The 25,207-nt window shown below is 50.7% G+C and overlaps 1 protein-coding gene across 11 annotated transcripts in view; it reads left to right on the top strand.

Moving 5' to 3' along the window:
- Positions 1 to 25,207, top strand: part of SLC41A3 (solute carrier family 41 member 3) — a 68,738-nt gene that overhangs the window by 9,332 nt on the left and 34,199 nt on the right. For 9 of the 11 annotated variants that reach the window (XR_014810409.1, XR_014810407.1, XR_014810408.1 and 6 more), the window contains 2 exons: positions 1,814 to 2,101; positions 14,003 to 14,110. Coding sequence is in view for 8 of the 11 variants with exons in the window: in XM_084968528.1 (XP_084824654.1) it covers positions 1,847 to 2,101; positions 14,003 to 14,110 (363 nt within the window). In the remaining 3 variants the exon portion in view is untranslated. Of the gene's footprint in view, positions 1 to 1,813; positions 2,102 to 10,188; positions 10,382 to 11,074; positions 11,511 to 14,002; positions 14,111 to 25,207 lie in introns of those variants that run through there. The other 2 variants (XM_084968529.1, XM_021098944.2) reach the window with 2 other exon arrangements.

The following is a 25,207-nucleotide window of genomic DNA, read 5'->3' as shown; positions in this document are numbered from 1 at the left end:
AATAACTATCTCTTTAGTGATATTCTCTATTTGATTAGACTTCATTTTCATACTTTCCTTTAGTTTTTCAGACATAATTTCATGAACGTATTTAGAATAACTGATTTAAAGCTTTTGTCTAGTTACTCTAGATGTTTAAAATAATACAATGTGACAACCCTGGAAAGCAGATTCTCCTTTTTTTCCTCAGAGTTTCTTGTTATTGCTGCTTGTTATAGCTGTTGTTTGTTTCATGACTTTCCTGAACTAATTCTTTAGTCTGTTTTCTCTTGTGTGTGGCACTGACTCCCTGATTAGTGACTGGTGGAGAGTTCCTTGAATGTCCTCCCTGGAGCTGCTGGGTCTCCCAGCCCTTGTCTAGGGGGCTCTGTGTGCACCTGGTAGCTTTGGCTCTCAGTCCTTAGCCTTCAGGCCCTGCTTGTGTTAAGCCTCCAGATTAGCCAGAGGTGAGAGCTTGGGTCTCCTTGAGTATTTCTTGAGCACATGCTCAGCCCAAGCTGGGTGCCTTCTAGAGTCCCAGAAATGTGTGGGAGCTTTTCAAAACCCAAGTGGGTATCTCATTCCCCAGCCTTTCCTTTTGGGATTTCTGGTTACAGTATTGTTAATCCCAACTGTTACCCACTGCCTCAGATGGCTGTGAAGTCCTCAAGGAAAGGGTTTTTATACAAAGTGAACCACAAGTCAGGTGAAATTCAAGTCTGCAAATGGCACCTTCCAGGGAGCTCCCTGGTGGGTCCGATGGTGGCAGTTCTTCGGGAATGAGGCTTTGAAAGGGCTCTGGTCATTCTTTTCTCTCCAGGTGGCTGGCTTTTCAGGTTGCTGCCGAGCTGGAGCAGGGGCTGGGACTAAGGCAGGTTAAGGCATGACAGACGCCGTGGTGTTGCCACTGCCGTGGTCACTGAGATTCAACATTTTTTCTTGAACAAATACTCCCTGCCTTGCTGCAAGCCTTTTTTTTTTCTTTCTTTCTTTCTTTCTTTCTTTCTTTCTTTCTTTCTTTCTTTCTTTCTTTCTTTCTTTCTTTTTGATGGTTGCACCCGCGGCTTATGGAGATTCCCAGCCTAGGGGTCTAATGTGAACTGTAACCGCTGGTCTGCACCACAGCAACACCAGATCCAAGCCACATCTGTGACCTACACCACAGCTCACGGCAGTGCCACATCCTTAACCCACTGAGCGAGGCTAGGGATCAAACCCACAACTTCATGGTTCCCAGTCGGATTAGCTTCCCCTGCACCACGATGGGAACTCCTGCAAGCCTTTGATTAATTTTCATGGTTCTAAAAAAGAAGATTCTGACAGTGTTTGTCAGAGTTTTTATTGCTTTTGTGGAGGAGAGAGTTTTCAGAAGTCCTTATACCTCCAGTTTTGCTGCCTGCAATTCATATACATTTAACGCTCTCTTCTGTATATATTTTTTCCTCAAATATGTGAATATTAAATTAACAGGAGTTCCCACTGTGGCGCAACGAGATCAGCAGTGTCTCTGGAGTACAGGGAGACAGGTTTGACCGCCACTTGACACAGTGAGCTAAGGATATGGCATTGCTGTAGCTGCGGCTCAAATCTGATCCCTAACTTGGGAACTTCCACTCACTGCAGGGGCAGCAAAAAAAGAAAAAATAAAAAGTAAAAACAGTTGTAATAAGGGGTTGTGGGAGGCCGTGTGGAGTAGGCACGCAGGGAAGGGCTGTGGGTTTGCTGGAATGCGGCAGCCTCTGCTGGACGGAAGGGCCTGAGTTCTCTCGGGCTGTCAGTCCCGCGTGGGGTCAGGAACTCTGCCCTCCTACCCTTGCTGTTTTGTGTCCCCCAGGTTAAGGCTGCCAGGGGACCCAGCTGTGTGCGGATGGATGGGACAGAGGCCCGACAGCGGAAGCCAGAGGAGCTGGGGCTGCCACATGTCCTCAGCACCGGAAGACCCCCTATAGTCTCAGAAGATGGACTGCTTAGTGTCCCCGAGAGCGAGAGAGTGGCCCCTAAACCACTGGGGCTGGAGGTCAGCAGGGAGACTGCCTTGTCCATCGGCCTTCAGGTGGCACTGCCTTTCGTGTTCGCAGGCCTCGGGCTGTCCGGGGCAGGCCTTCTTTTGGACTATTTCCAGGTAAGAAAGGACTGAAGCGGGTGGTACTGTCAGTGTCGACCTGGAGTGTAGACGGCTACACCTTGTGTCCGGCTTGAGGGACCAGGGGCAGGGCCTTCTCAGATGCCACTCTTCTATACCTTGGGCAAGATTCTTTTACGTACTGATGACAGAGACTCAATATAACCCAGGTTCAGCTTTAAAAGACAATTACTAGCTCATCTAATTGAAATATCTGAGGGTTTGGTTACAGACCCCCGTGCGTAGATCCCATGCATGTGTGTATTTATACACATGTTGGTTTATATGTGTGTACCTGTATAACTACACACCCCCGTATGCAAAAATCCCCGCCTTTCACCCCACTGGTTGATGAGTTACACTAGTAACTTAGGAGCCAGACTCCAGAGCAGAAGGAGCTGGGCCTGCATCTCACCTTTGTCACTGGCACAAGCTGCCCTCTGAACTGGAGACAAGGGGACCTGACCCTAACAGCTCTTCGGAGGGCCTGGCGTCGGACACCCCCATGTGTGTTCATGGCAGGAATTCTTCTTCTACCACAGGTAGTGCTGTGCTGATCACTAAGAATCTACACAAAAACAGCAACTCAGAAAGATAAGAACTAGAAATCCCTATCCAAGCGTTTCTTTCGTGTGTACATTGGTTGTCTCTGCACCCGGGGGTGGGCCCGCCTCGTCTGCCCTTCCATGTGCACCATCTCCAAGTTCTAAAGCTCTGTGCATTTTTTCTGCTGTCTCTGGGATAAAATCCAAACTCCTAAAACAGCATCCGCATGTCCTGGGCTCACCTGCTGAGTCAGGACAGTTCAGCCAGATGTCCAAGAAACCTGGCCTATGCTGGTTAAGTAAAAAGGAAATACACACTTTCCCCAAAGGAGATTTTTCCAGGATGGGTGATTCTGGGGTGGAAAGCGATGTCTTCACTGGCCAACAATGAGTCCCAGTGACCTCAGGGAGACAGCAGTGAGTGATGGTCAGAGTGAGATCTTAATGCTCTGCTCAAGAATTGAACCTGGGCAGCCTGGATGAAAACCAGGAAGCCCAGCCACTCGACCAGCTAGAGGCTAAAAGCAGAAGTGCCCTGATTCTTGTCCCCATTGAAATCGAGAATGTTTCAAGGAGGCAGAGGCTGTAAAAATGGGTATAAAGTTTATTGTTAGAGTCACAATACAGCACGTGGGAGAGCACGCAGAGGAGTCTGTTTATCTACAGCAGAAGCAAAGCAGTAACACACACCGGAGGAGTGCAGGTGCAGGCATCCCCCAAATGAGGAGCACCAGAGAGACGATTTAAATCATTTATGTGGGGCCGTCCTTCTGGGTCTCTGTTTTCCTTTGGCCGGTTGCCTTGTTTTATCTCTCACACCTGACTGGCCCAGGGCCCTCCCCAACACGCCTGGGCACCATTTGGCAAAGATGGATTCCAGAGCAAAGATGATGGGAGGGTTTATCAGAATTGACCATGCCTGGCATTCCCTCCCGTTTGACCCCTAGGGGTCTTTCTGCACAGATGTAATTGGGGAGGTCTCCTTGACCCGGGAGTGATCGATGTGGTCGTCTTATCTTTTCTGTCCAGCAGAGCTCAGCTCCCGCTATTAACTTTCTCCTTGACGTGTCAGAGGGAAGCAAGGCCCAATTTACTTGGCCTGACGCGTCCCAGCTGTTCTCAGCCCAGAACCCCATCCACCTCCTACCTGGCCAGGACCCAGCGTCTTCGCAAATCCTGCCTCGTCAGCCTCTGTGGCTCAGCTTTGACCTAGAATCACATCGTGTCCCAAGTTAGAAGGGCAGGCCATGTTCTGGTTCCTCCTTACGCACAAGGAAACTTCCTGAAGAACCCCAGCTTCTCACTGGCCAGATTCAAGGCGCTTCCTATGTCAAAGCCAAATGCCCGCCGAGGGGACAGAATGGCCATGAGTGGCTTGGCCTGAGTCGCGGTCAAGGGGTGGGTCCCGTGCCCCGGGCCTCCGTCTCCCTTCTCACTGCCTGCAGAGGGTCTCCCGGGTCCTCCGGAGCCCTTCCCCAGGTGCCCCCGTCATCTCACTTCCTGCGAGTGTTCCTTTCATCACCTCCTTCAGACGAGACTCCCTGAGCATGGAGGTGTACTTTTTTTTTTTTTTTAAGTATTTTTTTTCTGGAGGAGTTCACGTGCCCCAGTGTTGGACAGGTCCACATGTGCACGGGGATGAGATGTCCTCCTTGCTTGTCCCCAGCGCTTGCTTCTCTGCAGCAGCCATCAGGTCTCGTGTTGTCCTGACCACGGACGAGGTATCTGCACCCATACGTCTGTGACTTCACTCTCCCCGTTACCACGTGGTGGCACCTACGCTGTTGCGTGCTTTGCCTTTTTCACTTCACAGTTTATCTGAGACTCTTCTTTATATATATGTTAAGAGCTGCCTCTTCTGAAGGGTTGTTGAGTATCCATCCCGTAGGGCGGACATGCGGAGTTTGTTTCCGCGTTTCTCCTCTGATGCGCTCTTACGTCTCACTGGCTCAGGCTGCTGTGACAAAGCCCAGAGATGGGGGGGGTGGGGGTGGTTTAAGCAGTGAGCATCCATCACTCACAGTTCTGGAGGCTGGACATCCAAGTGCGGGGGGCCTGCCCCTGCCGTGTCGGTGACCGTCTCTCCCTGCGTCCTCATGGGAGTGTCCCTGTGTCCCCAGCTAATTTTCCCAGCCGAGCCTGTTGGATCGGGCACCCACGTGACTTCTGTGAAGGTCCTGTCTCCAAATATACTTGCATCCTGGGGTACCGGGGACTAGGACATCAGTTTGGGGGTACAGATCAGCCCTTGACAACTTAATGTGGTATTGCTAACAGTGCCATGTCCTTTCCACAGCTGAGCAAATCACTAGGGTGAATTGTCCCAACACGAGGGGCTGGGTCTGAGGGCACAGCATTTGCGACTGTGGTGCACGGGGCTGCTGGGCGCACCTGCTACAGGGTTATTTTCTCCTCTGATCTTTGGCAGTTGGGAGGGTGGAGGATGACCATCCTTTCGGCTGGTGGCGGTGGCGAGCTGTCCTGGAGCTTGGGACTCACGCAGGCTCCCTGTGACCCACAGCTGTGGCCCAGTCAGCAGCTCCAGGCCCCATGAGGCTGCAGCTGAGGGTCCGTGTGCTGTGGCCTCCATCCCGACTCCTGCATGGCGAGGGCAGGAGCTAGTCCTTCTCCTTGGGCGTGTCCACTGCGGGTCGGGCAGCTCTGCCCAGGTCAGAGCTGGAGAAGGGAGCCATCTGTGGGTGAGGTGGTCACAGGAGCAGCACAGGGCTGCTAGATGCACCAAGTCCCTGGTTCGGCTCATCCTGGAGGGTTGTGATTCAGAAGCCAGGGTCACCGGGGCCACCTGCAATGTGCCCTGCAGTGGGACTTGGTTTCTTATCGGGAGTGAGAGGTTGGATGTGTTTGGATGCTCTGTTGATACCCTTTGCCCATATTTCCCTGGAGCAGTTGTACTGATACCTCAGGGCTCTTTGTCTGGGGAAGGTTGGCCCTTCAGTTGTGAGTGTGTTTCCCGTGCTTCCATTTATCTTTTAGCTTTGCTTGGTGTTTGTGGCTGTGCGTGTATTTTTTATGTAATTAGATTAACACACTTTGTTTTTGTTTTTTTTTGTTTGTTTGTTTTTTTGTCTTTTTGCTATTTCTTGGGCCGCTCCCGCGGCATATGGAGGTTCCCAGGCTAGGGGTCGAATCGGAGCTGTAGCCACCGGCCTACGCCAGAGCCACAGCAACGCGGGATCCAAGCCGCGTCTGCAACCTACACCACAGCTCATGGCAACGCCAGATCCTTACCCCACTGAGCAAGGGCAGGGACCGAACCTGCAACCTCATGGTTCCTAGTTGGATTCGTTGACCACTGCACCACGACGGGAACTCCAACACACTTTGTTTTAAGGCCTATGTCCCTCTTAGCAATACGGGTGCTTTTACGCAGCTTCTCTGCTCCTGAGGCTGGCCCAGGGTGGCACCCAGCGCAGGTCACAGCCACCTCTCTCGGAGGAGGAAGGTCCACTTTCAGGAGCCTGCTTTTTGCGTTGCGCATGGCGGGCCTAGAACCAGTGGCCTGCAGACATGTGCGGGTCTACAGAGGGGTCAGAAGCCCTGGGTAAAGGGGTGGGAAGGTCACCCCTTAGCAAAGACGCGGCACAGCCTGGAAGGGCCGGACGGGCAAGTGGGCAGCTGGGCTGAGGTGGCTCCGGGTCACGGGGGTGGGGCTCTCATGTGGCCAGTGCCTCCTCTGCAGGGGTCCGGTGGGAGTGGGGTGGTGGGAAGAGGGGGCTGATGGAGGAGCTCCTCCTGCCGCAGGGTTGTCGGGGCCACTGAGCATGTGTCCTTACAGCACAGGGGGCCCTGGAGGGCAGAGTAAGCCTGCAGGGGCCTTGGGCTGTGTGCTGTCACAGGGGCAGGGGTGGGGCCCTGGTTTCTCAGAGGGAACCAGAGCCCGTTGCCCCCCTCCCACCGCTGCTGTCCCCACCATAGGAAGGGCTCCTTATCCTCAGACACAGGGCAGGGGGTGCTCAGGCCTGCTACCCATGTCACAGTGGCACACGGACCTCACACCGCATTAACGCTGGAAGCCTTGACACCAGCCTAAAGCCAGTGGCGATTCATGTGGGCCCTTGACCAGAGGCCCTGTGGGTGCAGGAGTGCCTCCCCTGATGACCACGTCCCCAGCACCTGTGGCCATAGTGACGCCTGGAGGTGTCCCCTTGTAACCTCATAGGAGTTGGAGGAAGAACCACTGTGCCTCTTGGTTGAGGGCCAGCCTCTGGGGTCTTCCTTTGGAGTGAGGCGAGGGGTCCTGAGAAATGAGACAAGGGAGTCTCGGGAAATGAGGTGAGGAGGTCTTTCCACGGAGTGAGGTGAGGGGTCCCAGGAAGTGAGGCGGTCTTGGACGTGGTGCTATGGCCCTGGGACAGACAGACGTCAGGGAGTCCTGTGTGTGGCGTGTCTGGGAGGTGGGTATTCCGAGGTCTTACCCTAAAGAGAGCTTCCGCCGGACACCCATGGCATGCACAGACCTCCCCAGTTGATCCCAGTGGGCTGCCTGGGAGCCACCATGTGTGGTGGGTCACCTCCTGAGTCCCTGTGGCATCCAGCAGGACTGAGGACGGGGTAGGGGCTGTGTGGGAGCTCAGTCCACCCTGTGTTAAGGCCACCCTGGTAGCTGTGCCTTCCAAGGCCCAACAGGCTGCCTGGTTCAGAGAACCCACAGCCAGGGTCTGAGAGAGCCAGTTGGGTGCCCGCCATCACTGCTCTGGGATGGGCCGCGCAGGTGATAGGGGAGGTCTCTGGCAGCAGCTTAGAGCCACTGGTGGTCCACGGGGCCTGGGGGCTCTTGAGGAGTTCTGTCTAGCAAAGGGGTCTCTGGGGGCCAATGGGGGCCTGCTGGCTTTAACGCAGCCTCTTGGAGGGGCCCATTTGGGAGGTGGGGGAGTTTTCCAGGTGCAGGTAAACAGGCACAGTCTTCTTTGTCCAGGAAGGCAGTTGCCTCCAGAATCGTAAAGGCACCTGCAGGCTGTGTCTCCACATGTCGAGCGTCTCCAGGAGTTTGAGTGATGGGGCAGCCTTGCCCTGCCAGGAGACACTGGCCTGTCCTCTTTGGGGGCTTCTTTGCGAGTATTTCAGAAACACCCCATTAGCCTGTGGAGGGGCTGCCATCAGTGTAGCGTCAGCCCTGGGCCCTGGATGGGGGTGGGCAGCAATGGCCCCACCTGCAGAGACCGTGGGATGTAGCAGGTGCAGCTGCCCTGGTCTGGAGGAGGGGGGCTGACCTTCCAAGGTGAAGGTCAATGTGCTGAGAGGCATTGGACAGACACGTGGCGACGTGTAGGCACCCGTGTTCACTGGTCGCTGCCTGGGCAGTCAGTATCCTGGTGGTATTGGTGCTGGGGGTGGGTGCCAGGGCTGTATTCACCCCCTCCCTTCCAGTCAGGCTTTGTGTGATGCTTCAGCCCTGAAGGGCTATGTTGCCCTCTTGGGCCATATTAGCTATTTTGACCGGGCAGGGTTGGGGGCAAGGGGTCTGCCAGCTTGTAGGTCAGTTGGAAGCGAGAGTGCCAGATCCCAGACCAGCCCCAGGTGTGGCCAGATTACCGTCCTTCTGGCCTTGGGACCAGGCCCACACTTGACCTTGGGGGTAGGTGGTGATGCCTGGAGAGGCTGACGCACAAGCTGGCCAGCAGTTAGGGCTCCATCCCAGTTGGCGGCCTCTGTGTCAGGAGCTGGTCAGCCAGCAGAAAGCAGTAGGTGTAGCTGCCCAGGCGTCTGGTCAGACTTGGCCATCCTGTTCAAGATGCCAGCTTGCTGTGATGGTCTCCTTTTGACAGGCCCCCACCCTTGCATCATGGGGGTGGCTGACTGCAACACTGGACAGAGGGCATCAGAGTTTATCAGCCCAGTGGGGACACTGCCTCCTACGAGGGCCCACAGGGCTCGTGCTCAGGAGAGCAGACCAGGGGACAAAGTGCAGCCAGGCTACTCGAGGCCCTCCTGGTTTCACCAGATGTCGAGGCAGCTGATCCTGGTGATAATTGGGTTTTGCACAGCTCAGCCTGCAGGGGGCTGATGGGGTCCTCCCTGCTTCTGCAGTTCTGCATGCTCATCCCCACAACATGTGTGCCCCAGGGCCAGCACTGTGCTGGACCTGGTGGCAGGCACGGTGGCGGGCCTGCTCTTGGTATCACGGCCGAGCAGGGTGACAGAGGAAGGCAGTGGCAGGGACCATGTGCAAATGAGGAAGCAGAGCCGGGTGGCCAGCTGAAGCACCTTGGAGGGGATCAGGGTCAGAACTGCAAAGAAATCTCAGGAGGCACTGAAGCCAGAAGAAAGGGGTTGCTTGTCTGGGGCCCGTCCAGCTGCATGCCTGGGCACAGCATGGCCACATCCAGAGCAGGCCAGTCCAGAGGGGCCCTCTCCTAAGTGAGTTAGCTCCCTTGGACCCATCCACTTCTGCCACAGTTTTCTTAGAAGCGTGCCCTTTCTCCTGGCCTCCTGCTGGTTTGGATTCTGGTCTGAGCAGAGACTATACTCGGGAGCAGCTGCACAGAGCGCGGTAGGCAGCCTGCGCCGGGAGTCGGCTCTGATGCCCACGGGGCTGGGATGGGCACACACAGCTTCTCAGGGGCTTTGCTTTTCATTTCCAAATTGCGGGGGAGGTTGCTGTGCTTCTTGGCCATGGATGGAACTGAAATGCCTGCACAGGAAAGGGCACGAGGCGCTCAGGCTCCCGCGCAGCTGGACCATCATCCCTGCGGCCTGCTGTTTGGTGTGGCCTGTCCTCGCCTTGGGTCTTAAACAGGGGTCCCTTTTTGTGATTAGTCCTGTGCAGAAAGCTCTAAACACGTCTGTCCCGCCCACTGCCTTGGGAGTCTGCCGATGTCAGGCCCCGCTGTGGAGCTGGTTAGTGGTGCTGCCTGCGCTCCACAGATCTCGGCCCCATTCTCAAGAGGGCCTCACTCCAAGAGGCTTCTTGGAGGCTTAGAAAAGTGCTCAGTGTGGCCGGGCAGGCCTCACAGATGAGCAGGCACCGCAGTGGCCGCGGGCTGCAGAGGGCCTGGTGCAGGCTGAGCATGGCCCGTGATGTGGCCAGCAGGAAGGTCCTCCTGTGGCCGGCAGTACTTAACCATGTCCTGGAGAGAGGGAGGGCTCAAATGGAGATGCTTTTCCCCAAATCAGGAGGGGCCTTGATTGCTCAGCCACAGAGTCTAAACATCCTCAGGTAATGAATGGACAGCAGTGCAGGACACTCGAGTGAGCAGGTGACCTGGAGATATACCTTGAGATGCTGCATGATGAGTGTGTGGTGCTCGCAGGGGGCGATGGATTAGGAGGTGGCAGGGCCGTGGGCAGGTGGTGGGGAGGATGCCGGACGTTGGTCAGCGTGAGGTGAGGCCTAATCATCACTGAAGCAGGGGGCTGGGAGAGGGGCTCGCTGCAAGTGATGGTGTAGGCGGATGCTTGTCCCTGCTCAGGAAAGGCTGGCTTTGGCCAGAGGCTGGGGGAGAGCCTGGGCGTTGCTGGGCTACCCAGAGGGCCCCTTCATGCTGCTTTGCGCTGACCACGCCTCACTTGTGCTCCTTACAGGCCCATCCTTGTCTGATCACGAACTGCAGCTGAGAACAGCCTGCTGAGTACAGTGGCCCCTGCTCGAAGGGCACATGGTCCAGGGCCATCCACATACAGGACAGGACAGCTCCCACTGGCCACCAAGGGGGCCTCGGCCGGGCCTGTCCTGGGTGTGGGTCCTGTGTTCTTCTGAGCATCAGTGTCTCAGGAGGTGGGAGTGGAAGCTGCCAGGTCCCCGAGACCTGGGCCAGACCTGGACGGACGGAGCAGGGTCTCCTGTGCTTACAGATGAGAGACTGACAGACCACGGCCCCACTAGGTGGTGGGGCTCCTTCTGTGCAGCTCCGGGAGGGCGACCTGAGGAAATGAATTGGGGGAAGTGAGAGGAAAGATGCAGTGAGAAGCATGGGGGGCCTGGGGGGAGTCAGAGAAGGGGGGATGGGCTGGGCAAAGTCATGGGATCTGGGTGCAGATGGCTGGACTCTGGGCTGAGGGGTGGACTGTCTGAAAGAGGGCAACCAGAGGTGCCCAAGACGTGGGATCGAGTATCCACGCCTTGGCTTTAACTCCTACCGGCTGTGACCTACAATATTCAGCCTGCTCTTGGGCCTGGACCCTGTCCCTGACACAGTGGAAGCAAAGCGGACACACTCATTCCACATCAGGACCCTTCTCCTCAGGGTCAGGGTCATGTCAGGTTCTTTTTCCTCAGGGTCAGGGTTGAGCCGGTGCATCAGCCACCCGGACGCAGGTGCAGGGATGAGCCGTCCTCCGTGTGGCCCTGACCGTGTGGCCTCACGTGGCTCCATTTCTCTGGTCCCGCCTGAGCCATGTGGCCCAGACTGCTGGACACTGTCAAGGTCACTCTGAGGGACAGCGAGCCACCTCCAGGGAGGCTGGTGGGGGGCGGTCCTGGCAGATAGGCAGCCACTGTCTGCAGAGAACCTGATGTGGGGAGTGGACGCAGCTGGAGTGCGGCCAAGTCACATGGCCTTTGTTCCTCACTCCTTGCTCCGGTCTCAGCTGAGGGGCTGCTGGGAGCCCACGCAGCTGTGCCCGTGGGGGCTCCCGGTGGACGGAGGACGGCGCAGAGGGTGCCCCAGGCTTGGACGTCTGCCCCTAGGAATGTGGTCAGCGGCCTGGTCATGGTGGTCACCCAGTTGAACCTGGAGTTCCGCTTCCAGGGCCGAAAGCTACGCGGCTTCCGCTGTGAGCTAACCCGACGCCCCCGAGAGGTCTTCCCCGAGACCGTCCTCACCATCATGGGCCAGATCGTGGTGCCTGTTCTGCTGTCCGGCCTGGGCCTCCTGGGTGCCGGCCTGGTGATGAACACTGTCCAAGTGCGTATGGGGCGTCGGAGGGCAGCGCAGGGCCCGGGGGGGCCTGGAGACACGGGCAGATGGGCCTGGGGCGGGGGGGAGGGTCCTTCTGGGGCCTCAGCCTCTGAGGTGCGTGGATGCCTCTGACGACCCTCCAAGATCAGCCCCTGACCACCTTCCAGGGTCAGCCTGTTGGAGGTACAGCCGCCTGGGCCTCAAGCCCTTTCCGTTCAACACAGGCCGTTACAAGACCAGAGGGCTTTGAGCCCTGCTCTGCCATGCCCGCTTCCTGAGGGTGACGGGCACCACCACCCCCAGTCCCAGAACCTTGGCAGGCTGTCTGTGGGAGGACGAGGTCCTGAACCTGGATGGAGCCATTGGAGGGGCATTTGCTGGGAGACCAGGCGGCCTGTTGATGCCTTGGCTCCAGGGGCCTTGTTTGGCACCTCACGGCGCAGTGTCTGATTGTGAGAAGCTGGAGCTGGTAGGGGATGATGGGGGTGGGGGTGCAGTGTCTCCACGCTTGCATGTCGAGAACAGATGTTTTTATGAAACAAGCATTGCAGAGAGGCTGAGCCGACTTTGAAGGCCTCAATCTCGATCCCTTCCTGTCGGTCCATGCATGCATGCCCTTCTGGACCGTTCTGGGGTTTACATGCGCACGTGTGTCCCAGGGATGGGGACACTGCCTGGGTTGAACTGAACCAGCCCAGCCCTCTGCCAGAGCCACAGGTCATCGGTTCCTCCTCGGTTCGTTCAGCGTATTTGACTGAACCCTGAGCAGAAACAGACCTTCCAGTCTTTCTGGCTGCCCACAGATGCAGGGGGACGGGGACAGCGGGCAGGATACTTGGCTGGAGATCAGAGTTGCCTTAGTGGCTTCCAGGATGCGGAGCAACAGCACACGCTCCCAGCAGAGAGCTCCGTGTGTGCAGGTCCACGGACAGAGGGGGACAGGACTCACAGCTCAGTGGTACTGGTGGGAGGCTGAGGAGCTGTGCCTTCTACCTGGGCTGGTGGGGAGGGGGAGGGTGCGCAGTAGGTGGAGCAAGTTGGGGGTCCCTGGGGCGGGAGGGGCCCTCTGCTGGGTGGGACGGCAGCACCTCCACACCTGGTGACACAGTTCTTCTGGGCCCTTCGGAGAAGGAGTGGGTTTTGAACTTCACAGACTGAAGGAAAGCTGAAAGTACGCTGGTTGTGGCTCAGGTTAAGAACCTGACCTAGTGTCTGTGAGGGTTCAAGTTCGATTCCTGGCCTCACTCAGTGAGTTAAGGATCCTGCATTTCCATGAACTGCAGTGTGGGTCGGAGACATAACTCGATCCCAACGTTGCGGTGTCTACGGTGTAGACTAGCAGCAGCAGCTCCGACTCTACTCCTAGTCTGGGAGCCTCCATTTGCCACAGGTGCTACTGCAAAAAAGGAGAAAAAAAAAAAAAAGAAAAAAGAAAAAAAAGGTAAAGGGAGAGGCCAAGGAGAGAGAACCGAGAGCTGAATCAGGGGAGCTTCCTAGACTGGCGGACAGGAAGGTCCATCACAGGGCCTGGCTGACCCCTTGCGTCCAGGTCCTGTAAGACATGTTATAGGGCTGCTCCGGAACCTCCGGGCCCCCAGAGTAACTGGCTCACCCAGCCTCTCACAGCTCCTCACGGGGATGGGACCAGACCCCACCAGCCTTCCAGCTCACAGAGCAGCAGGGTTTCCAGGACCAGTTTCTGGTGTAGGGGCTGCAGATACACCGAGGGTCAGGGAGGCCACAGGTGGGTGTTAAAAATTGATGGGGGGGCAGTCCAATTGCATGTTAAACAGGTAGGAACAGTTTCACTTTTTTTTTTTTTTTTGGTAATTTTTTTCTGGCCGCCTCTGGGCCACGTGGGAATTCCTGGGCCAGGGATCGAACAGCTCTAACTAGAGCCATAGCAGTCATTACACGGGACCCTCAACCTGTGAGTTAATGTTTATCTTGTATTGGAGGATTGTTGATTTACAGTGTTGTGTTAAGAATGGTTTCAGTTCATGAAGAATTTTTTTTTTTCCCTTTCTGTGTGATGGAGAGTTGGATGGAGACATGTTCCGTCAGTCTTGACAAACCTGGAGTTGCAGGTGATGCTCGGGCCTCAGCCCTGGAGGTCCCTGCCCCATCCTGGGCCGTCCCGCCAGCTCTCCTGTGAGAAATCCCACGGAAATCCCCCAGCTTTGAGCTTGGGGACTCACCCTGTTGCTGCAGACACGTGCATCCTGGGCAGAGCCTGTTTTCAGGCAGCACTGGCCGGTGGGCTTCGGGGGCTGCCTGGCCCCCAGTTTCCTGGCTGCCAGAGAAGAAGGGGCTCCTGAGGCTCCTGTTCACTCACCAGCACCAAGAAAGCTTAGTGATATGCTCTTAACTCTGCTCAGTTTAGAGCCACGTAATAAACTCTGTAGCCTACACATTCTCAGGGAGAGAGGACTTGTTGCAGCTTCTAGATGTCCCCGCGGGCGCTGGGCACTGGCCTTAACCAGCTTCTCTTCCTGCAGCGCTGGCCCGTGTTCTCGGAGCTCAAGGACCTGCTGACCTTAGTGCCGCCCCTAGTGGGCCTGAAGGGCAACCTGGAGATGACGCTGGCCTCCCGGCTCTCCACGGCGGTGAGTGGCGAGGGGCCGTGTGACCACCGCCCCGACTTGTGGGTGGGGGATGACTGCACACACGCTGGTGGGCATGTTCTGCCCGATCGCTGCTCCCAGCCATCAGCCTGTTCTTCTGCGGCCAGGCTGGACCACCGACCAGGGCTGAGCCCGGCCCCATGTGCCTGGACATGAGGTTGCATTTGTCCCCCAGCCCTGACCTGGCTCACACATGGCCCAGAAACAGAGGTGGGAACACAGGCCTGATGCAGGGTCTCAGAGGGGAGGGAGGTTTGTGACCTGAGTGACCTCTCTTGGGGGTGTTGGTCCTTGAATCCCTGACCCCATGGTGCTCTCTTCTGGGCTCTGTAACTGTCCTGGCTCCCAGCTTTGCCACCCTCCTTGTGCTCCCAGCCTCTAGGGCATGTAAATCCTTTTCCTCCTATTACGCGTGGCCTCTCTCTTTCTCTGTGCAAAGCCCGCTGTGCTCTGCTCCAGACATGCAGCTGGAGTGCAGAGGGTGAGGCCCGAGGCTAGGGAGGGAGGTAGGGGGCAGTTGGCTGAGCAGCAGCCCCCAAAGATGTCCACACCCTAATCTGTGGAGAATGAGACGTCCTTTATGTGGAGGAGGTCTCTGCACATATGATTATGGCCCTTGAGGTAGGAGGCAGGACTGCATTATCCAGCTGGGCCCAGTGTCGTCACAGGGGCCCTTGCAAAGGGAGGCAGAAGGCGTTTGAGATGAAAGAGAGGGCAGGAGAGGGAAAGAGAGTCCGGGGAGAAGACACGAGGAAGGGTCCTGAGCCAGGAAGTGTAGTTCTGCTGGGAACAGAGAAACAGATGCGCCCAGGGCCTCTGGAGGGAGCAGGGCCCTCGGAGCCACTCCTAGCCTCCAGGACTGCAGGAGGCCCCCTCTGTTTTGTTTCCACCCACTTGGTTTGTGATGATTTGCTACAGCATCGATGGGGAACCAGCGTGGCTAAAGATCTAGTGTTGCCGTGGTTGTGGTGTAGACCACAGCTGTAGCTCCAATTTGACCCCTGGCCCAGGAACTTCCATATACCACAGGTACTACAATTAAAAAGACAAAAGAAAGAAAGGAAGAATGTCTGGGTCCTCTACAAATAAAATGACAAAACTGTATAAAGGAAGGTAGAATTTAGAGGGAGATACAGAGTTCCTGGTTGGAAAAGTCAATGTCGTGAAGTTATCAGTTCACCTTGTTTTAGTTTAAAAAATTAATGCAGTTAGGAGTTCCCATTATGGCTCAGTGATAACAAACCCAACTAGTATTCTTGAGGACATGGGTTCCATCTCTGGCCTCGCTCAGTGGGTTAAGGATCCAGCGTTGCCGTGGGCTGTGCTGTAGGATCCTGCATCACTATGGCTGTGACGTAGGCCTGCAGCTGCAGCTGTGATTCAACCCCTAGCCTGGGAATCTCCATATAAAGGGCAAAAAATAAAATAAAATCAATGCAGTTAATATCAACATGCCAAAGAGATTTGGGGGGATATTTGACAATATTATTTTAAAATTTAGCTGGAGGGATAAATAAGTCAGATTCACCAAGAAAATACCACTAGGAAAAAGAAAGACTAATGGTAAAATTTGATTTCCAGATTTTAAAACATAATATAAAGCTATAGGAATTAAAATATTTTGAAACGTCTCAATTGATTTATCATAAAACAAAACATTCAGAAATAAGCTCAGACTTTAAAAATATAATCTGTTGTATAATACTGGCATCAGTGAAATGAGGATGGATTACTCCTAAATGATGCCGAGATAACTGACTCATTCTTGAGAAGCAATTTTTCTTTATGTCATACATATAATTTGTTTACTTTTTATTATAATTGATTTACAATGTTCTGTCAATTTCTGCTGTACAGTAAAGTGACCCATCATATATATATATATATATATATATATGTGTGTGTGTGTGTATGTGTGTGTGTATGTGTGTGTGTATGTGTGTGTATACACACACACACACACACACACACACATATTCTTTTTCTCACATTATCCTCCATCATATTCCATCACAAGTAACTGGATATAGTTCCCTGTGCTGTGCAGCAGGATCTCATTGTTTATCCACTCCAAATGCAATAGTTTGCATCCACTAACCACAAACTCCCAGTCCATCCCACTCCCTTCCCCTCCCCTTTGGCAATCACAAGTTTGTTCTCCAAGTCCATGAGTTTGTTTCTTTTCTATAGATAGTTCACTTGTGCCATGTATTAGATTCCAGATAGAAGTGATATCATATGGTATTTGTCTTTCTCTTTCTGACTGACCTCACTTAGTATGAGAGTTTCTAGCTTCCTCCATGTTGCTGCAAACGGCATTATTTTGTTTTTTATGGCTGGGTAGTATTCCATTGTCTATATGTACCACATCTTCTTAATCCATTCATCTGGACATTTAGGTTGTTTCCATGTCTTGGCTATTGTGAAGAGGGCTGCCATGAACATAGGGGTGCATGTATCTTTTTCAATTAAAGTTTTGTCTGGATATTTGCCCGGGAGTGGGATTGCTGGGTCATACGGTAGTTCTATATTTAGTTTTCAGAGGAACCTCCATAATATTTTCCATAGTGGTTATACTAATTTACATTCCCACCAACAGTGTGAGAGGGTTCCCTTTTCTCCACACCCTCTCCAGCGTTTGTTATTTGTAGACTTACTAATGATGGCCATTCTGCCTGGTGTGAAGTGGTACCTCATTGTAGTTTTGGTCTGCATTTCTCTAATAATTAGTGATGTTGAGCATTTTTTCATGTGCCTTTTGGCCATCTGTTATGTCCTCTTTGAATAGATGTTGAGGTCTTCTGCCCATTTTTCAATTGGGTTGTTGGCTTTTTTGCTGTTGAGTTGTATGAGTTGCTTGTACATTTTGGAGATTAAGCCCTTGTCAGTTGCATCATTTGAAACTTTTCTCCCATTCCATAGGTTGTCTCTCTCTCTTTTTTTTTTTTTAATTGTTTCCTTTGCTGTGCAAAAGCTTGTCAGTTTGATTGGGTCCCATTGGTTTACTTCTGCTTTTATTTCCATTGCTGTGGTAGACTGACCTGAGAAAACATTTGTACAGGTGATGTCGGAGAATGTTTTGCCTGTGTTCTCTTGTAGGAGTTTGATGGTGTCTTTCTTATGTTTAAGTCTTTAAGCCATTTTGAGTTTATTTTGGTGCATGGTGTGAGGGTGTGTTCCATTGATGTACATGCAGCTGTCCAGTTTTCCCAGCACCACTTCCTGAAGACACTGTCTTTTTCCCATTTTATATTCTTGCCTCCTTTGTCATAGATTAATTAACCATAGGCGTCTGGGTTTATTTCTGGGTTCTCCATTCTGTTCCCTTGGTCTGTATGTTTGTTTTGGTACCAGTACCACACTGTCTTGATGACTGTGGCTTTGTAATATTGCCTGACATCTGGGAGAGTTATGTCTCCTGCTTGGTTTTCGTTCCTCAGAATTGCTTTGGCAATCCTGGGCTTTTGTGGTTCCCTATAAATTTTTGGATTGTTTGTTCTAGTTCTGTGAAAAATGTTATGGGTAATTTGATAGGGATTGCATTGAATCTGCAGATTGCTTTGGGTAGTATGCCCATTTTTATGATATTCTTTGAGTCCAGGAGCATGGAATATCTTTCCATTTCTTTGAATACTCTTTAATTTCCTTGATTAATGTTTTATACTTCACAGCGTTTCAGTCTTTCACCTTGTTGTTCAGGTTTATTCTTAGGTATTCCATTTTTTGGAGTGCAATTTTTTTGTTGTTGTTGTTGTTGTTGTTGTTGCTATTTCTTGGGCCGCTCCAGCGGCATATGGAGGTTCCCAGGCTAGGGGTTGAATCAGAGCTGTAGCCACCGGCCTACGCCAGAGCCACAGCAACGCGGGATCCGAGCCGCATCTGCAGCCTACACCACAGCTCACGGCAACGCCAGATCGTTAACCCACTGAGCAAGGGCAGGGACCGAACCCGCAACCTCATGGTTCCTAGTCGGATTCGTGAACCACTGCGCCACGACGGGAACTCCTGGAGTGCAATTTTAAAAGGTATTGTATTTTTATATTCCTTTTCTAATATTTCATTGTTAGTATACAGAAATGCGACCGATTTTTGAATGTTAATCTTGTATCCTGCTACTTTGCTGAATTCATTGATCAGTTCAATAGTTTTTATGTGGCATCCTTAGGGTTTTCTATATATAGTATCATATCATCTGTATAGAGTGACAATTTTACCTCTTCTCCTCTAATTTGGATACCTTTTATTTCTTTTGTTTGTCTGATGGCTGTGACTAGGACTTCTAATACTGTGTTGAATAAAAGTCGTGAGAGTGGGCATCCTTGTCTTGTTCTAGATTTTAGCAGGAAGGCTTTCAGCTTTTCTCTGTTGAGTTATAATATTGTCTGTGGCTTTGTCATAAATGGTTTTTATTACATCAAGGTATGTTCTCTCTATACCCACTTTGGTAAGAGTTTATCATGAATAGATGTTGGATTTTGTCAAATGTTTTTTCTGCATCTATTGAGATGATCATGTGGTATTTGACTTTGCTTTTGTTAATGTGGTGTATGACTTTCATTGATTTGCGTATGTTGAACCAGCCTTGTGAATTTGGGTTAATCCCACTTGGTCATGGTGTATGATCTTTCTAATTTGTTGTTGGATTCAGTTGGCTAAAATTTGGTTGAGAATTTTTGTATCTATATTCATCAAAGATATTGCCCTATAGTTATCTTTTTTGGTAATATCTTTGTCTGGTTTTGGTATTAGGGTGATAGTGGCTTCAGAGAATATCTTTGGGGGTATTCCTTCTTCAAACTTTTGGAAAAGTTTAAGAAGGATGGTTATAAGTTCATCTTTTAATGTTTGGTAGAATTTGCCTGTGAAGCCATCTGGTCCTGGACTTTTGTTTCTAGGGAGTGTTTTTATTATGCATTAAATTTCATTTCAAGTGATCAGTCTGTTCAGTTGATCTACTTCTTGATTCAGTTTTGGCAGGCTGCATGTCTCTGGAAAGTTGTCTGTTTCTTCTAGGTTATCAATTTATTGGCATATGATTGTTCATAGTATTCTCTTATGGTATTTCTGCAGTATCCATTGAGATCTCTTTTTCATTTCTTATTTTGTTTATTCAAGTTCTTTCTCTCCTCTTCATGGTGAGTTTGGCCAGAGGTTTGTCATTTTTTTTTAATCTATTCAAAAATCAAGCTCTTGGGAGTTCCCGTCGTGGCTCGTGGTTAACGAACCTGACTAGCATCCATGAGGATTCGGGTTTGATCCCTGGCCTCTCTCAGTGGGTTAAGGATCCAGCATTTCCATGAGCTGTGGTGTAGGTTGCAGACTCAATTCGGATCTTGTGTTGCCATGGCTCTGATGTAGGCCAGTGGCCACAGCTCCAATTTGACCCTTAGCCTGGGAACTTCCATATGCTGTGGGTGCAGCCCTAGAAAGACAAAAAACAAACAAACAAACAAAAAAACCAAGCTCTTAGTTTTATTGATTTTTCTTTATTGTTTTTGAATCTTTATTTTGTTTATTTCCTCTCGGATCTTTCTGAGGAAGGCCTGTATCTCTATGAATTTACCTCTAAGAACTGCTTTTATGGCATCCCATAGATTTTGAATCGTGTGTTTTCATGATCATTTGTCTCAGGGTATTTTTTAATTTCCCTTTTGATTTGCTCATTGACCCACTGGGGTTTTTTTGTTGTTGTTGTTGTTGTTTTTTAGTAATATGTTGTTTAGTCTCCATGTAGTCAGTTTTTCCTTTTTTCTTTTCCTGTAGTTAATTTCTAGTTTCATGCCATTGTGGGCAGAGAAGATACTTGAAATAATTTCTCTACTCTTAAATTTGTTGAGGTTAGTTTTGTGCCCTAACACGTGGTCAGTCCCTGAGAATGTTCCATGTGCACTTGAAAAGAATGTATATTCTGATTTTTTAGATGTAATGTCCTGAAAATATCAATTAAGTCTAACTTTTCTGTTTGGTCATTTAGGATCTCTGTTACCTTATTGATTTTCTGTCTAGAGGATTTGTCCATTTATGTGAGTGGGGATTTAAGTCTCCTACCGTTATTGTATTCCTCTCAATTTCTCCTTTTTTGTCTGTTAGTATTTGTTGTATGTATCTGGGTGCTCCTATATTAGGGGCATGTATATTGACGAGTGTAATATCCTCCTCTTGAATGGATTCTTTTGTCATTAGATAGTATCCTTCTTTGTCTTTCTTCATGGCCTTCATTTTAAAGTCTATTTTGTCTGATACGAGTATTGCAACTTCTCCTTTCCTGTCTTTTCCATTCATGTGAAATATCTTTTTCCATCACCTCACTTTCAATATGCATGTCTTTTGCCTTAAGGTGGGTCTTTTTTAGGTAGTATATTGTAGGCTCTCATTTTTTATCCAGTCTGCCACTCTGTGTCTTTTGATTGGAGCATTCAGTCCATTATTGATAAATGTGTATTAATTACCACTTTTAACCTTGTTTTCCAGTTGATTCTTTGTTTCGCCTTTGCTCCTTTCTTTGGTTGGTTGGATACTTTATTTTATGCTGTCCTCTTCTTTTTACTTTTTTGCGAATGTAACGTTTGGTTTTGATTTGTGGTTGCCCTGTTTTTCAAGTATGTTATCCCCTTCCTATATCTGCTTGCTTTAGCCCAATTGTCATACAGGCTCAAACACATTCTTAAATAAAAAAATTTTTTTAAAAGTCTAGATTTTTCTTATTTTTCTTCCCCACATTTTATGATTTTGATGCCCTATTTTAGCATCTTCATGTTTATCCTTTTGCAGCAAATGGAAACTCCTGTTTTTCCTTATTTTAAATGATATTCTTGCTGGGTAGAGTATGTTGCAGCTTGGATCTTGCATTGCTGTGGCTGCAGCACAGGCTGGCAGCTGCAGCTCTGATTTGACCCCTAGCCTGGGAACCTCCATATGCCAAAGTTTCGGCCCTGGGTTGGGGGGGAGAAAAGAAAAGAAAAAAGTGGTAAGGAACCTGACTAGTATCCATGAGGATATGGGTTCAATCTGGGCCTCATTCAGTGGGTTAAGGATCCAGCTTTCCTGTGAGCTGCAATTTTTTCTCTTTTATTTCTTTTTGTCTTTTTTGTCTTTTCTAGGGCCACACCTGTGGCACATGGAGGTTCCCAGGCTAGGGGTCTAATAGGAGCTGCAGCCACTGGCCTACGCCACAGCCACAGCAACGTGGGATCCGAGCCTCGTCTGCGACCTACACCACCACAGCTCATGGCAATGCCAGATCCCCAACCCACTGAGCAAGGCCAGGGATCGAACCCGCAACCTTGTGGTTCCTAGTCAGAGCCATTAACCACTGTGCCACGACGGGGAACTCCTAATTTTTCCCTTTTAAAACTGTGAATATATCTTGCCATTCTCTTCTGGCCTGTAGTGTTTCTATAGAGAAATATGCTCGTAGCCTAATGCAGGTTCCCTTATTAACGCTTTGTTTTTCTCTTGCTGCCTTTAGAATCTTCTTGTTATCTCTAAGTTTTGCCATTTTTATTTTAATATGTCTTGGTATGGGCCTGTTTGCGTTCAACTTGTTAGGGGCCCTCTGTTATTCCTTATCTTGATGTCTGTTTCCTTTAGATTTGGAAATTTTTTAGCCATAATTTCTTCAAATGTATTTTCATTCCCCTTTTTTTTTTCTTTTTGTGGAACCCCTATGATGCATAGCTTGGCCCACTTTATATTAGTCCATTTCACTTTCATGTTTTTTCATTTGGTTTCTTGTCTGCTTCTTGATTGGGTGATTTCAATTATTCTACCTTCCCAGTCACTAATTCGTTCCTCTGCATTATTCATTCTGCTCTTCAGTGCCTTTAACTCAGCTCTCGTCTCTGCAAATGAATTTTCTGATTTTTCTTGACTCTTCCTTATATTTCCTAGTTCCTTTCTAAAGTATTTTGCATTACTGTTCACATCTGCTCTTAACTCCTTCATACTCGCTCTTAATTCTGTCAGTATTTTCACTATCTCCTTTTTGATCTCAGTGTCTGCTTCATTGTTTGCTCCTTCAGGGGTGTTCTTCTGTTCTTTTAACTGGGAATGGTTCCTGAGCTTCTTCATTTTGCTGATATTTTACCTATTCTGTGAGTTTAGGGAACACTGCTGTAGTCTCGGAGGGCTATCTATATGCGAGTGTGCCCCTGGGTGTTTTGTGAGGGCTTGCTATTTATTTTTGGTGTGAGGGCTGCTTTTTTGGATGCTTGCTGACTTGTTCCTCAGTGTGAGCAGGCTGGTATCCCATTGATAGGGGCTGCGTGTGCTCCCAGGGAGATGGGGGCAGTGGGCAGCTCTAGTGGCCAGGGCCTGCTTACTGGGCCCTTGATAGTTACAAGGACCTGCGGGAAGGTGGCATAGGCTGCTCCCATTTGCCGGGCCCTGGGAAGTGACAGTGACCCTCAGGCAGGTATAGGCAGCTCATGGGGCATTTGGCAGTGGCTGTGATAGGGCCTGAGCATTCCCAGGGGAGTGAGAGGAACAGCAGGTGGGGCTTGGTTGCAGTGCCCTCCCCTGTGCTGACCTCTGAGGTGACTGGGGCCGTAGGTGGAGTCTGTTCAGATGCCCATTGTTGGCGGGTCACACTCACCTCTGGAGTCCTGAGATGACTGAGTTTGTCCCCGCCACCTGTAGACAGCACAGGAGGTGCCTTGTTGCACTTAGCCCTGCCCTCTGAGAGTCTGCGTGTGGGCAGAGAAAGAGATTCCTGTGGTGGTCCACCCCTCCACCTTGTGTTCTCCCCAGCAGTGGCACCTTGCTTCTCCTGCTTCTCCTGCAGGCCCAGACCTCCTCCCTCAGCTGTGGCACTCTACTCCCCAGCCTGTGGTGCACCGCGTCCTAGCCCCTCAGGTTGTCTCCACACAGCCAACCCTTGTCCCCTCCCCGGAACTGATCTCCTGAGCCTGAGACCCAGCGCCCAGCCCCTGCCTGAGCGTCTCAGGCTGTGATGTCCGTCGGGGTGGTCCAGATGGTCTGTGTGGCTCTCTCTCTGTTTTGCCCGCCTCAGTCCAACCACTGTGCTTTTCTCTGTGGTTTTGAGGTCCCTCTGTCTCAGCTGATCTCTGCATCATTTAGGTGACTTTCCAGGGTGTGGGTTCCTTTCCTCTTTCTCAGCTCCCTTTAGGAGTGCTGGTCCCATCCTGATTCCTTCTCTCTCTCTCTTTTTTTTTGTTCTATCCAGTTTTGTGGAGGGTTTCTTGCCCTTTTTGGAGTTTTAAGATCATTTGTCAGTGTTCAGTAGCCTTTTGTCTCATGTGGAGGGAGACAAAAGGATTCTGTGAGAACCGTTCTACATGGAGATAGTTGTTTTGATGTGTTTGTGGGAGAAGGTGAGTACCACGTCTTAGTCCTCCACCATCTTGATCCTGTCTCCTATAATTTGAATAGCTTGAACAATTTAAAGTAAAGCCTGATGTCAAAAAGACAAATCAGTATTTAGAAATGCTTTTTCAGTAGCAGAACAAATGCAGAGCCTATAAAGGAAAGAAGATGGCCTTGTCTCATTTAAGTTGGAAGCTCTGTAACCAGTTTACAGAAGCTGGGGCTGCCGTAAGAAAGCACTGCAAACCAATTGGCTTAAACGGCAGCAGGGTGTGGTCTGTGGCCTTGCCTGTCAGTCAGAGATCAAGGTGTGGGCCCCAGGCCTCCCCCCAGCCCCTGCTGTTCCTGGCCTGCAGATGCATCGCTGACCTCTGTCTCTACTGTCACATGGCGCTCTGCCATCGTGCACCTCTGTGTCCATATGTCCCCTGGTTGTATCGGATTAGTGCCCAGCACACTCCAGTGTGGCCTCATGTAACCGATTACAACATCTCAAACCACCTTATTTCCAATTAAATTCACTTACTAAGGTCTTGGTGTTAGGACTTCTAATTCTGTTGGGGGCCACAACTCCACCCATAACCATTTCCTTGTACAAATTAACAGGGGAATGAATGACATAGGAAAAGTTATATAAAGTTGGCAGGGCTTTTGAATACTTTTTGCCAAGTATCTGAGCAGCTCTTTCCTATTAGGATGAAGACATCCCTTCCGTAGCAGCATGAACAAAGGATATGAATCAGAACCTCATGTTTCGGAGTTCCCGTCGTGCCTTAGTGGTTAACGACTGAGGTTGCGGGTTCGATCTCTGGCCTCACTCAGTGGGTTGGGGATCCAGCGTTGCCGTGAGCTGTGGTGTAGGTCGCAGACATGGCTTGGATCCCACATTGCTGTGACTGTGGTGTAGGCCAGTGGCTACAGCTCCAATTGGACCCCTAGCCTGGGAACCTCCATATGCCGCGAGTATGGCCCTAGAAAAGGCAAAAAGACAAAAACAAAAAACTCATGTTTGCAAATAAATGAGAATGTAAATTAATGTAGAAAACATACCAGCCACACTGTTCATCAGCTGATTCATTTTCTTTCTTTTCTTTTCTTTCTTTTTTTTTTTTGTCTTCGGACTAGGAACCTCATGGTTCCTAGTTGGATTCATTAACCACTGAGCCACGACGGGAACTCATGGATATTCACTTTCTGATGTAGTTTTACTGCATGTCTCGTGTCCACGGCTGGAAAGGGGTGGACGTGAGGATTCTCGGCACTTGTGGTGCATGTGTGATTTGGTCCACTCCTCCAGAAGGGTAGTGTGTGAAACTGTCAATATGTGTAAACCCTGCACCCCAGACATTCTGTTTCTGATGTACCCAGAGCTGTCAGCACAGCAGTAGTCCCCCACAGTGTTTTTTCTCCTCTTTATTTTGAATTAATTGTAGATGAACAGAAGCTTGCAGAAACAGTACAGGGGGGAACCTTTGCAGTTTGCCCAGAGTTCACATCTTAACTGCAACTGCAGCACGTCACGGAAACCAGGAACCTGACAGGGGCATAGCTTGTCACCATCACCACAGTGCAGACATGGACTGTCCTCGGACAGTACAGATGAAGCTATCGTGAACATTTGCGTACATGTATCTGTATAGAGAGTTTTCGTTTCTCTGGGATGTCAGGGAATGAGATGGCGGTAGTGGTTAGTGTTTAAAGAAACTGCCAGTACATTTTGTACATTCTCACCCGCAGTTTTTGAGATGTGTAATT

Source organism: Sus scrofa, chromosome 7, assembly GCF_054392235.1.
Source record: "Sus scrofa isolate SSC_HxYL_T2T_F1_AM1 chromosome 7, Sscrofa_HxYL_maternal_Yorkshire_Landrace_v2.0, whole genome shotgun sequence".
NCBI classification, from domain to species: domain Eukaryota; kingdom Metazoa; phylum Chordata; class Mammalia; order Artiodactyla; family Suidae; genus Sus; species Sus scrofa.
Note: the sequence above shows the minus strand (reverse complement) of the source record. Positions and strands in the feature narration are given on the sequence as shown.